Consider the following 13,700-nt stretch of genomic DNA (forward strand, 5'->3'; position numbering starts at 1 on the left):
CAGTTTCAATTGCTCAAGTTTTCATTTTTGTGAAAAAAGAATTTTCCAGCAAAAAGCTCTTTTAGGTGATAACTCACATAACACACACAAGGAAAAAAGTCAAATTTCAACAGAAAACTGATCCCTGTCCTCAGAAAAACAAAGCATCACACAGATTGTACGCTGAGGTAGACTGACATATGGTTCACTTCTTACCTGAGAGAGACAGGCAGTGACTCCAAAAAAGACCTGACATGATTCTGGAGAGAAGCCATTTACACTGAAAAGCAGGTGTCAAGGATGCAAAATAAGCGAAATAGAAGTTTCCTGAGGCATACTGGAAGAAAATTAATTATCGTGCATAGTACCTCTTTGGTATTATCAAGTATTTGACCATTCAACAACTTTTACTTTTAAAAGCACATGTATTATTTACAATTCAAGTTGTACATATCAGAACAAAAAAAGTATAAAGTGGATCAGGACACCTTAGCCATTATGATAAATTTTGGTGAACATTACAAACTTTTCTCTTCCTAGAACATCTTCACCCACCCCAGGATGCTAAACACAGAAAGTAGGTTGGGGAGGTTTAGGTGGGATATTAGGAAAAATTTCTTCACTGAAAGGGCTGTGAAGTATTGGAACAGGCTGCCCAGGGAAGTGGTTGAGTCACCATCCCTGGAGGGCTTCAAGAAACGTGTAGATGTAGAGCTTAGGGACATGGTTTAATGGTGGACTTGGCAGTACTAGGTTTAAGGTTGGACCAGATATCTTAGAATCAGAGAATTGTTCAGGTTAGAAAAGAGCTCAAAGTAAAATTTATAGGAGTCAATCCATTAGCAAGAGCTTCCTTCCACTGTCAGTCAATGCTTATCTTCTACACTTAGAAGTACAGGAGAATCTGGGGAAGAAAGCTTTGTTACAGTCAGAAACAGACAAAACAGAGTGAACATGGTGCACAAGAAAATGTTACCATTGTTTTCTGGAATTAAGGTTGAACACCTGTGAACTTTCAGAGTGATTATCTAAGATCAGTAGCAGGCAGGTCACTCGCTATAAGAAAGTACCAAATATACCCCAGTTAATTTTTTTCCTACCAAGGTATAACACTGGATAGGAAGTTGGCCAGGCAACAGATTCAAAGGGAAAAAAATCTACTGTGAATCTCAAACTGAAAAAAAAAAAATCGCACTGGGATGTAAAAACAGAAACACAGCCTGAAATTAACGTGAAGTTTTCCACCATACTTTCAACACTCAACAAGATCTCTGACAGCAACGCATATTTGTTTTCATATGCTTGAAAGAGATGTATAAATGAAGCAGTATGTGAAAAGAGCAATGAGGTATTTTTTTTCTACAGACCTAGTAAACATGACTTATGAAAGGAAACTGAAAGAACCAGAATCGATGGGCTTAAGTAGTTAAGACAACATCTTCAAGTCCATAAAAGGCTGCCGAATGAAAAGAGAATTCTCCCTGTTGGGTGTCTCAAATAAAGCAGAACAGGGTTACACAGCAGCATGGTATTGAGGCTAAACTCTAGGAATACAACAGCAAAGCACTGTAGGGTGAATGGGGAAGAATATGAAATAAGTTTCTGTTATGGGGGCCTTGTGAAATAGAAGAGTGGCCTGACAGCAGCGACATGGAAAAGACAGACGGACCAGCTGACTTCTGTAACCCTTCTGCCTCTTCTACACTTTCATACGGTTTTGTGTTTAAGATACATGCCAAATTCCTTGGAAAAAATGACTACAGAAACAGATGTGCATCGCGTTATTGTGCAGCTGCATACTGAGACTTTAGTCAAACAGAATTACCCTCCCTATGCTGTTGACAGGAGCACCAGCAATAGCACCAGCAAGAAGACCAAGCCCATAGAACACCCTGAAATTCACTGCGTGTCTCAGTATTTCATCTCAGGCAGTTTCAGCACTGCACCTTTCAGCAGCACACAGTTGCCTGCCCCTTGCCTTAGCACCTGCTGCTAGCACTTAGAGGAGCAACAACTCAGTACCTAACTTGTAAGATGTCCATAAAAAGCAGGAGCTCACTTCTTTTTTCTCAGTAACAAACAGGCAGAAATACTGTGATCACCCCTCTCCTTTCATCTGTACAAGACAGGGAAGAATAAACTTTCCTCACTTGTGCTTTTGCTGCCCTCTTTATGGTATTATAACTGAAGTTTTCACACACAAGACTGCAATTTCTCCTCCTCCAGTAAGTCTGCTTCCAGATTCGTTTTTCTGTTACTTCCCTTCAACAGCAGATTAGTCAGATTTCGCTGACAGCACTTTGTAGTGAATAGAGCACTCTGCATTCTCAAGTGCCCCTGGTGAAAATAACTTTTAGAGTGGAAAGTTAAAATGTATTTATAAGGAACAGACAAAATTATTGGGCTTTTACCTGGTATTAACTTTTTCTACATAGACAAATGTCAAGGAAGTACTGAAACTGGTATGCAAAGGAAGTCTTTGCTCTTGCTGCATCCGTGTATTTAACTGACAAGAGATATTTTTAGGACTTGCTTCTTCAGTAAATTCAGTATTTTAAGTATTACTCCAAATTAAAACACAAAAGACTGAAGTGCAGAATCTCAAAGCCCTTCCAAAACAGAGCCCAAAAGCAATCAACTGGAAAAAAGCTAACAGAAATAACTACTCCATTTTTTTCATTATTGCAGTACCTAAAACCCTAATGAAAGGCCGGATGCCACTGCGCTAGAAGCCATAAAAAGACTGAAACAGAACAATGTTAAGACTTAACAACCCGTTTTAGTGAGCACTACAAGGCTCTGAATATAATCCCAAACCACCAGGTTCTGAGGACATGAAGGGCCAGAAATAAAGGCAAACGTCCAAGTACACATTTATTGCCGACAGGTGTACAAAGCCGTCTCCTTCCATGGACCCCGAGAACATGATATGACTGAGACGTGGGCTCTTCCTTTGGCCATTCCTATATAACCACAATAAAACTTCCTAAGCAATAGCCATTCAGGGCCGCATTCCCACATTTACTGCTACAATTTGGTTATGGACTGCATCGCTCAGGAGTTTTTATCTGTTCCTTTCTCTTCTGAGTATGTAATAACATCAGCACTTTTAAAAACATCCTTTTACAAACACCTGGTTTCAAATGCAAGACTTATTTCCTAATAGTGCAACTTCTCTATGGGAGAGAAGAACACCAACGACACAACACTAGATTACACAAGTATGAGAAAGTAGCTAATTCCAAGTTCTTGTTTTTTAAACCAGCCCTAAAGAACAGGGAGAATAGGGCTTACAGAAATGTGACAAATAACTGTACACTCCCATCCTGATAAGGACGGGCTGATAAATACATTTTTTTTTAATTTTTAAATGGAAAAAAAAAATCACCAGCCTAAATCATATCACAACAATCCCTTTATTTCGAATGTAGAAGTAGTTCTGCTATTTGGGGTTTTGATATGTGATGTTTGCTTCGTAATTTCCATTTGGAAGCCAAGTCACTCACAGAAAAGTTTCTTCTCTTTAGGTCAGATCATTGTCCATGACTATGGCAAATGTTTCATTCTAACTGATGAAACCTATTTGACATGTTGATTGTTACAATTAAAGCCCCAGTAAAGACCTCGATATATTTTTTTTTCCTTCTGATTGATTCAATGCTTTCTTTTCCCACAGCTCACTTTCTGAGGTGAATTCTCTTGGGGATGTAGACAATATACAGAGTACCTCCAAAACCTCCAAAGGCATGTATCTTGAAATACTAAGCATAAAACTTCAACCATAAACGACTGAGACAAATGAAGACCTGAATTCCCAACATGAACACCTGGATTTCTGGTTATACCACCTCATTTTCCATTATGGACACCACCACCCACTATCCTTCCAAAATGAGATCTTGCGCCTGAGAGCATTCCTCCCTAGGCTTGGCACTGTTCAGTGCAATCATCTGCTGGTTTCTGTACTGGAACGTACTGCTCTGCTCCAGCTTCTCCATCTACATCATCTTTATCACAAATGGTCTGAGGGAAAAGATGCGCGAGTTTCTTTGTCTAACAACTGCCACTGTCATCATGCCTGCGATCCAAAGAAAAACTGTGGGAAACAAAGATTTAAAATGTAATAAATGGTAAAATGGACTAAACCATCTATATGCAAGAATATATGCTCCAAACAAGTTAAACATAAATCTAGCCAATATGAACAATGGTCTACCAAAGGCAAGGACAGACTGCTCCAATAACAAGAATACTTCCCCTATGTGTTAATTGTTATTTATAATACAGAGCACGGATATGAGTTACTGTGTACTTCTTCTCTACTTAGTTCTGTTTCTCAAGAAGGCAGTAAATAGGCCATTCTACTCAGAACCACCATTTGCCCCTTACTGAATTCCAACATTTTCCCTGGATCCTCACAGTTAATTATCAACTTCCAGCTAAAATGTTGGAGTCCATTTGATGACAATTTTCTTTCAAGGGCTTATTAAGAAGTCGTAATAGCCTAAGGGAGAGGAAAAGTAAAGTAAAACAAAGAAGCTCCAAGCATACTATGATCCTAGCAGGCAACGCACATCCTATCATTTTAAAAATGTAAGGTGCACATACATGTACATACATACATATTTAATGACTCAATGCTACCTATTTTAACACATTTCCTATAAAACTTCATCAAATTTGAACTTAAAGGATACGGCAGAAGAGCTCCACAGCGAACAGACAAGATCACCCAGGAAGGCTGAAAAATAAGAAATGTAAGATGTTAAAAAACTCTGCCTGCACGAATGAAAAGTTCATGTCTAAGTTTGTACTACATCTAGTTTGAATTTACATCGCATCTCTCAGCTTTAGAGTCTACGTGTTTTACAGACAGTTCACTAAGGCCTTACAAAAGAACCATTCTGATTTGATTTGTAAAAGTTAAAAAAGACTTCTTAAAGATCATGCAGTAACATGGGAACATTTTTCTTGTCCTTCTATTATTCCTTGAACACTATTTACAGTATTTCTTCATGTGCTCTCCTTTTTAAGTTCTCCCTGCTCTAACAACCAAAACAAACTAACAACAACAACAAAAAAAAACCAACATCCCCTACCTTACACTCATGACCAAGGAGTGAGGAACCCTAACCTTACACAGGAAGGGGTCTCATACAGTTTAGAAGTGAGAAGGGGGAAAGAGTGATATCACATTCAATATGACATTATTTTTCCTCTGAAAAACAAATATATACATGTAAACATATATACACGTGCATATATTGTGGTAACCATGTTTATGGTGCTCCAATTCCTGCTATGCTCTCTCCCTTGGAAAAAAAGTTATTAAAAAATAGTAATTTAATATTCAACTTCATAAAAAAGTGAGATTTTTTTCTCCCTCAATTTTTTCTCTTCCTTATTCTCCATTCATTTTCCCTCTGTAGCAAGCTACCTTCGCCTCTGACTCCCACTCCCTCGACACTAAGTCTAATCTTCTTGGTCTTGCTGTGATGTTTTCAGGTCCAACTAAGTGACATCACTGAAAGACCTGCTGTCTTTTTTTTGGCAAACAAAAGAAAATTTAGTTAGAAGTACTCCAAAAGAAAATTAAATTAAGTAAAAGGCATTTGACAGCAGAAGGCACTGCTAGGACACTGATGCCCTCCCTTCCCACGAGAGTGGCTGCAGTCTTGTTTGTAAGACTGAAATTATGCCACAAAATGCTTTATAAGGGGAAGATATTAAAAATAAGAGCTAAGCTTAAAATTAACCAGCACACCCACTATAACCATAAGGTCTCTAGCTAAGCACCCTTTAATTTTTGGAATTTGTTAATTCAGATCTACACTGCCAGACAAACTCTCATGCTACAAGCCATCAGAATTCACTACTGTCACCTGCAACCATATGGACAAAATAATCCAAAACCATGTACTGGCAGAGAAATAATAGATTTTTTTAAATCGCTTGCAGCTTGCAGAACAAACAGCTCACATTTTCAAACATGAAGCCTGTAAACTTTTACTGGAAAAACAAAATACTAACAAATTCATTTTGAAAAAGAAAAAATAAAATAAAAGGCATGAAAAAGATAAAGAGGGAAAAAAGTCATTTTTCTAAGAGTTTCTCTTGTTTAAAATTAACACCATACACACATGCAGAATCCAGTAAACCATTCTGCACCTTGCCAATCATGTGTTAAAAAAAGCAGAGACAAAAAAATCAATTATTATTTATTTCACAAAGTGTTTTTTCCATTGCCAGAAACTTATAGGAACTTTCCCATCAGAAACATCTCTAAAGTCAAGCTGAACGGGACACAACCCCACAGAAGACTGAAGGAGAAATTGCCAGGCAGGAGAAAACAACAGGGAATGGACACACACACACACAACAGTAAAACAGACAAAATAGGGAGAGGTAACAGATATGGAGTAATGAGAGAGAGAAAGGAGAGGACAGAATTGTAACAGACGTCTATAACTCAGCATAAAAGTTCATGAAACAAGAATTAAAAAAAAATTAAAGATACATTTACTTTGGACGTTATCTAAAGAGGAATATTTTGTTATAACAAAGTGTCCGTGTCAGTACTTAACCATGGTGCAGGCTGAGCCACTCACCTTCACCACCGGGAGATCGAAAACTTCACGAGACTCTCCAACCTCTGGATTGTCCCCGTCTTCAGAAATAATATGAGAAGCCAGCGCATTGTAAGAAACCTCCTTTGCTTTCCCAGCCTTCAGAAGCTGAATAACCTAAACCCAAAAGAGAACGGGGAGAAACAAACAATTATTATCACCTTTATTTGAGAAAAACGGTAAGGAAAGAAGACACGTTAGTGGTTTAGAGGAACAAGTACAGCCTTCTCTCTTGGCAGTTCTCCTGTACGAGCAGACCGTGCTCTTTGTGGTTATCAAATGCACCCCTTTTAAATCTTGATTTCCAACAGTTTGCAACTCTGCCTCGTTTGAATAACTGAAGCTGAAGTTTTACTTTCCAAAGTAATTCAGGCTGGCATAGAAATTTGGAGTTTTCAACATTTTTCTAAAATCCATATTCCTTCACAATCTATTTTTTTCTCAGGCAGACTAAGAAATCCCCTCTCCTTTGCATTTGATTTTCCAGTTGCTTCCGAAGCCTTTGAATATGTTGAGCAAAGTACAAAAAGGCAAATTAACCGAATCAGTAGCTATGGAAGCAACAGGTGAAAAAACAGCAAAAAAAAAATAAAAAAAAAAAAAAAAATTAAAAAAATGGAAATTTAGAAGGATTTGCAAGGAAAAAAAAAACAAACAAAAAACTAACCACTGTCCTGAGAAGGAGCAACATCTAACAAAGGGCTGCTGCATTGGGAAAAGAATTGATAGAGGATTAAGAGTATTTCAATATCACAAAATGCAAAACCTCTTACCACTTACAAAGCACATCTTACTCCTGTTTTTACAAAGCCAATATAAAAAGCATTGGTTTAAATGTTATCATTCTCCCAGCTCAGTTGTAGAGACCTGTGCGCTGAATCCAGCCCTGCCCATACCAAACAGGACTCACTTGTATGAGAATAAAAGTAGCACAGAAAGCTGGGAGGGGTGGAGAGGGAGAAAAACTATCAAAAAAAAGTCTGGAGTTGACATGCTGAAAATGCCAATTAAGAGTATTCTTTCCTTTTTCCTTTTACTGTTGAGAAATTAGTTTTACTACTGGTAAAACTTCATTACTGGTGCTGCAACTCCAACGGGAAACAGTAAATAAAAATAAAGTGCTTAAAAATAGTAGAACTTGAAAAACGTTCCCAAGGAGGAGGACACACGCTCAGTGTCCTGGCACAGCTCTCCCCATATTCCCTTTGCCTGTCTGCATTTATGGGAAGGCTAAAAAGAGGAGAATGGATTGAAAGCTGAGCATCCCAACCTGACAGCTTGAGGAAGAAGTCGCAACTAATGAAGCAGAAATAGGATTTTTTAATATCAAAACAATGCTACGTCTAAGAGACGGTGTGGAGTTGATTATGCAAAAAGTTCTGCTAGCATCAGGTTTAAGTCTAAACACCGTAACTGTGATGGATGATAGTGCCCCATGATTAAATTGGGGCGGAAAAGACATTTAGTAACATGGCTTATATCAACTTCAAAACTCTTCCCAGAGCACATGACTTCTTCAGCTGAAGTAGTGGCAAAACTGAGAAGTTGTACTGAAAGATCCTCCCTGTGTAAGTGCTTGCATGCCTTCAGCTGTAGCAGGCAATAAAACGCTGACAAGCCCTGATATGATCCCACACTTCAGATGCCAGCTAAAACCCATGAATCTCCATGTTGGGGGGCATATAAATTCCCTTTTCCTTATCTCCCACTAAACCTTGAGTTCAAAGAAACAAGAAGAGTTTGAATCTTTGAAGTAAGGCAACAAGCATAAAATAATAATAATAAAGTGAGATAACCAGAAGCCCAATGCCCTGCCCAAAGTCCTTATGCTACAAGGCGTTATTTTCTCTCTTCCTTTGATATTGATTTTAACCAGTCCGACCAAAGCTTAATGGTTTGGCTTTACATCTTTTAGAAAATCATTTATTAAAAGAAATAATACTAATAGCTGACATCCAGCTATCGCCTCCCGTCAGGTGAGAACAGCCAAGTGCACATCCCAGAGGAACGGACTCAGACGAGCGGCAGCAGCCCGGCTCTCCCTCATTTGCCAAAGAACATCCAGGCACGATTCCAGACTTTTGTTTCCCTTCTAGTTTGCGCTGCATATGTTATAACAGGTACAGGGTATAATGTTATTCACCTGAATATATTATGATTTTGGTTTTTCTTTCTAACTCCTGGATTTGTTTTGATTAGACTGCTTGCTCATGCTAGGCCTGTTTCAGTATTTGTTAAAAAACTGGTCTTTGGAGAAAACATTTAGAAACAAGCTGCTCAAAGCGTGCTCATCCCCAAGAGTCGAAGGAGGAGATCTCTTTTCAAACCCAACCTATCAGCCATTGGTATAAAAAGAAGTAAAAACTTCAAATACACATAGCTTTTATGAAAACTATCAAGACTACAATCCACCTGCAACCCAGCCAAGCCACCCACAAGAAGAGAATTTTACGTGCTTGATTAGGGCAAACTGGAGCCTGGTGACAATGACATTAAGTGCTCTGAGGAATGAAACTTCACATGCGAAAACCTGTTCCAAGGAAAGCTTGGTTACTCGCTGTGGTGATGCTGCTGACTGTCTTGCTAAGTCAACACAGAACTAACGAGGTGCCTTTTGGAACGCTATTTATGTAAAAACTGATATACCAGGGCCTGGTTGTTATTTCCAGTCATCTTTATATACATGATAATGTTGCTGCTATAGCTTTAGATACAGTTGTTATTCAGACATCTTTCCAAATATTTCACATCTAAGGACTTTAGAGTTTTTGTTGTTGTTGTTGTTTTCTGTTTAAGTACAGCTCGGGGTGTTTTTAACATATAATCCCGTTGTTTGGGGGACTAAAAACAACTCAACAGGTCAGTGACAGGACAGGAGCTGAAGGACCCGGGTGCCCAACACAGCACCCAGGGCAGAAACCACTTTTAATTTCCGTGTTCGCAAGCCGCCGCGGTCCAAAAGCACCACCAGCACTTACACGAGCGGACAAAACACAAAAACTTTTATTTATTTCCCACACAACCCAACGCGACGGGCGCTCCGCACAAGGCCGAGGGGACCTGAGGGGAGGGGAGGGGGTGGCCGTGAGCCCCCTCAGGCGCGGACCCGCACCACAGGGTGCGGGGGGGGGGAGGCGCTGACGGGAGGCGGCCGTGCGGTGCGCCCCGGGGAGACGCCGCCGTTTCCCCGCCGGCCCGGCCCGGTCTCCAGCAGGAAGTCCCTCTGCCCGCCCCTCCTCCGCTCGCAGGGCTGCTACGGGGCCTGCGCCGCCGGCCCAATGCTCCCATGGCGGTGGCGGCGGCGGGATGGCGGCGGGCATGGCCGTTAACGGACGCCCCCCCCCATCCCCCCCCCCCCCCACGGTGCCCGAGGGGGGGGGGGGGCGCGCGCTCCCCCCCCCCCCCCCCCCCCGTTCTTCTCCCCCCCCGCCCCTCGGGGTGCGGCGCGCGAGCCTCGAGCCCGCGCGAGGGGGGTTGGAAGGTTCCATTCTGCACCCCCCCCTCACAGCACGGGGGGAGGCGGCACAGCAAACCGGAGCCGGAGCGGGGAAGGGGGAGCCGGTACCTTCGGGTCGATGTCCCCCACGGTGAAGAACTTGACGTCTTTGAACATATCCTCCGGGACTTTCAGCTCGTCCTCGTCCGCCGACATGGTGCCGGCCGTCGGAGCCGCCGCCACGACCCCCCCCCCGCGCGCCGTCCCCGTGAGGAGCCCTGCGGGGCCCGGGTCTCCCTCACGGCGCGTCCCCTCCCCCCGCTGCCGAGCCGCCGAACCGCGCGAGCAAGGCGCGCGCTGCGGGACGCACCATCCCTCGCCGGGACGTAGGGGGGGCGAGGGGGGGAGGGGAGAGCCGGTTCGTCAGGGCCGCTCTCCCCTCCCGAGCCGCGACCCCTTCCTGAGCAGGGCGCCGTCCGCTGCCGTTCCGCTGCCGCTACCTCCGTTCCTCCTCACGTCTCCGAACCGTCCCGGCAAGTGGCATCCGGGCCGGGCTTTACCCCCCACGTTACGGAACACGATGGACTCGCCCGCGACGACAGAGGCGGGCAGCGGGGATACCCGGACCCGCCCATCAGCGAGCAGGCGACGGGAGGCGGCGGGGGGAAGGGAGCGCGCCGCCATCTAGCCCCGCCCCCATGGGCGCCGAGGCCACGCCCCACCTCTCAGGCCACGCCCCTCGCGGGAGGATCGTTACGGGCCCCTCAGCGCGGCTGCGGGGAGGGAGCCGCGGGCTGCGCGGGCTGAGGGCTCGGTTCCCGCTCAAGACGGGATTCGGTGCAAATCCAGTCTCCACAATATGTATTCTAGCATCCAAATCATTAATAAAGATTCTTAATATTACCTAAACGGGACTTTTTCCCTCCGAAGCCTTCTCAGAGAACCTGTGTTGATACTAAACCATTCGAACCTAGAGGCGGGTGTGTGTTAACTGGCATTAACTGATCAGAAAATTGAAATTATCACCCTTTATAGTCATCAGAACACTTGCAGAGCCTCTCATTTGGCATATTTTACACATCTGTGCACTAACAGATAAATCTCGCTTCCCCCACCCCTCATACACTTTCCAAAGAAGTTTTGGGCACCATATTCAAAGAATCCAAGAATGGCTTGAGTTGGAAGGGACCTCAAAAATACCCAGTTCCTACAGATAATATTTCCCTCCCATACCAAAGAGCAATGCTGTGAGATGGCATTAAAAGGCTTGCTGAAATAAAAGCACTGGACATCTATTGGTTGGGTCCTATCTACAATGCCTTTCCCAGGAGAAAATTAGATGTACTTAATGTAATTTATTCTTGAAACTAATAATCTGTTTGCAAATAATCTATTATTTATCCATTATTTTTCTAAGAGTTGAAGTGAAATTCATAGTATACAAGTTCCTGGCTTCCTTTTTATCCATTTTCAAGGAATTAATTTTATTTGTCTTTCTTCTTTCTGGTTTCCTGAATCTTCACATCTGCCCCTTTCTACTCCAGCTAAGTTAGCAACACTCAATCTGTCAAAATTTGCTCTAACCATTTATTTTCCTGTTTCAAAAAGAGATCTTATCCTTTGGTTTTAGTGTTTACTTTATTATCTTGCTGATTACCATTTACTTTTTTAGTGAAAACTGAGGTAAAAAGCCATTAAACTTCTATATAATACACCTTCTTCAGGAAAAAGTAGAAATAACCATCTGCTCTGAAATCTCAGCCTATCCCCTTCATCCAGTAATTCATAGTCTCATCTCACTTTCTATCTCTCCTAATAACTGACTCTTGTTTAGGCTCATTTTCTTCTGCCCCAAGTATTTTCTGGACTGTTTTTTAAAAACACTTCCCTGAGTGTGTAAGAACACGCTGACCTGTTAATTATAATCGTGTTGTTTGGAACAGCTCGTCCTTAAGCGTGTGATGCACGGGTGTAGGTTGCCGAGCGTGTATGCAAGGTAAAGAGGAAGACAAATGGGGAACTAACCAAGCTTTTGGGACAATTTTGGCAGAAATGTTGCACAGCTGATGAAACTTTGCGGCTTGGCTCATGCCCATGACCTTTCCACTTGGACAGGTTGGCCAAAGAGCAAAAGAAGAAGATGATGGAGGATGAAGAAGTGACCCTTGTGGGGCCGGAGCAGCCCCCAACTCAAATGGTGCACATGCGAGTTTGTAGATATGCTTTTACAACACCTGGGAGGAGCCTGGCAGCCCTTAGGACACGTGTTGGCCCCGTGTGTCAGACTAGCTGCCAGGTAGGAGGGGACTCTCCAGAAGGAGATGCAGACATGTTACTGAGGCCAACATTGCTTCAACAGGGACACCTCTTCAAGCAGTGGGCCTGCCAACTCCTTGTAAGCCAATGATTGGGGGATTCACTGCACTGACATACCTCTGTCATCACAATGGAGTCGGTATGTATGCCAATAGCTCACAATAAAGCTTGCTTATCCCATATACATATATATGTGTATATATATACACACCCATAGCTTGTCTGATCTTTGTTGAGCTGAAACAACTAGTTTCAGCCCCCAAAATCCAACTGAAACACCTACGTTTTGCTTTCCTTTACATAAGGACACCATCCAGCCCCCCACAAATCGAGTCTTTGCTTTCTTTGTTATATAGTTTCCTCTCTTTCTAACTCCCTTTTTGGTCCATTTTAACCTCTTCCCACTAAATACTTTGCCCTTCATTCATCTAGAGGGAAATATTTTTTTCTTCTTGATCTATCAGTTATCCTTAACACCATTGCTTCTGGAATTTTCTTTCCTTTTGGATTTCAGTGCCTCTGTAATCATCTTCATCTTCCAGCACTGGTAATTCTCACCTCTTTTCTTTCACAAATATCACTGTCTTTAAAGTTCATGTTCCATAGTTTTCTCTGAATTCTTTTCATGATGTAGTGTGATTGCTAAATTGCCCCTTCTCACACGAGTACTTTCTTTACATCTAATCTCATATGCCATTGCATATTCCCATTCCACAGAAAGAAAACCACAGTGATTTCTCCTCTTGATTTCTCTCCTCGGCCTACTTTCTTTGTTACTATAATGAGTTCCCCTGGTTTTCTATCCTTTGGGTTCACCATATCCACATTATTTTTAGTTCTTCATACAACTCAAAGATTGCAAATATTTCAATTATATCAAATCAGGCACTGTGCTTATACTGACAAAGAAGCGTAATGCAAACAACCAGCACTTTGAACATGATTTTTTAATAACAATGCCCTTTCCCAAACCTTCAGCTCAAACTCTGCCATTGATTGGGCCACTTTGGATCTTCTCTTTGTTCAGCTAATCAAATCAGAAGAATATGAGAGAAGTGTGGCATTTTGAATCCTATCAATTTGAAAATCCTCTACAACATACCTGTTATTAGTGACACAAGGTCAGCATACTGTTTTAAAACACTGAAATTCATTGAAAAAGCAGCTTTCTGGAAAAAGTTACCCATTAACGTAGGTATATATTAATAACCTTAACCAGAATTGTTCTTTTCGAACAATTATAACAAAAACAATAAAAGAAAATAAAAGAAAAAGAAAAGAAAAGGAAAGGAAAAGGGAAAGGAAAGGAAAGGAAAGGAAAGGAAAGGAAAGGAAAGGAAAGG

The 13,700-nt window shown here is 42.1% G+C and overlaps 1 protein-coding gene across 2 annotated transcripts in view; it reads right to left on the reverse strand.

Moving 5' to 3' along the window:
• The window catches only part of PAXIP1 (PAX interacting protein 1), a 34,118-nt gene extending 23,632 nt beyond the window's left edge, over positions 1-10,486 (reverse strand). Inside the window, exons 1-4 of one of the 2 annotated variants that reach the window (XM_035318641.1) lie at positions 10,171-10,486; positions 6,588-6,722; positions 4,677-4,720; positions 196-259 (exon numbers count right to left, since the gene is read on the reverse strand). In XM_035318641.1, the coding sequence (XP_035174532.1) occupies positions 196-259; positions 4,677-4,720; positions 6,588-6,722; positions 10,171-10,257 (330 nt within the window). In that variant the 5' untranslated portion in view covers positions 10,258-10,486. The remainder of the gene's footprint in view (positions 1-195; positions 260-4,676; positions 4,721-6,587; positions 6,723-10,170) is intronic. The other variant, XM_035318640.1, reaches the window with a different exon arrangement.
• Between the last annotated feature and the right edge of the window lie 3,214 nt (positions 10,487-13,700).

The sequence above is a fragment of the Oxyura jamaicensis genome, chromosome 2 (genome assembly GCF_011077185.1).
Source record: "Oxyura jamaicensis isolate SHBP4307 breed ruddy duck chromosome 2, BPBGC_Ojam_1.0, whole genome shotgun sequence".
NCBI classification, from domain to species: Eukaryota; Metazoa; Chordata; class Aves; order Anseriformes; family Anatidae; genus Oxyura; species Oxyura jamaicensis.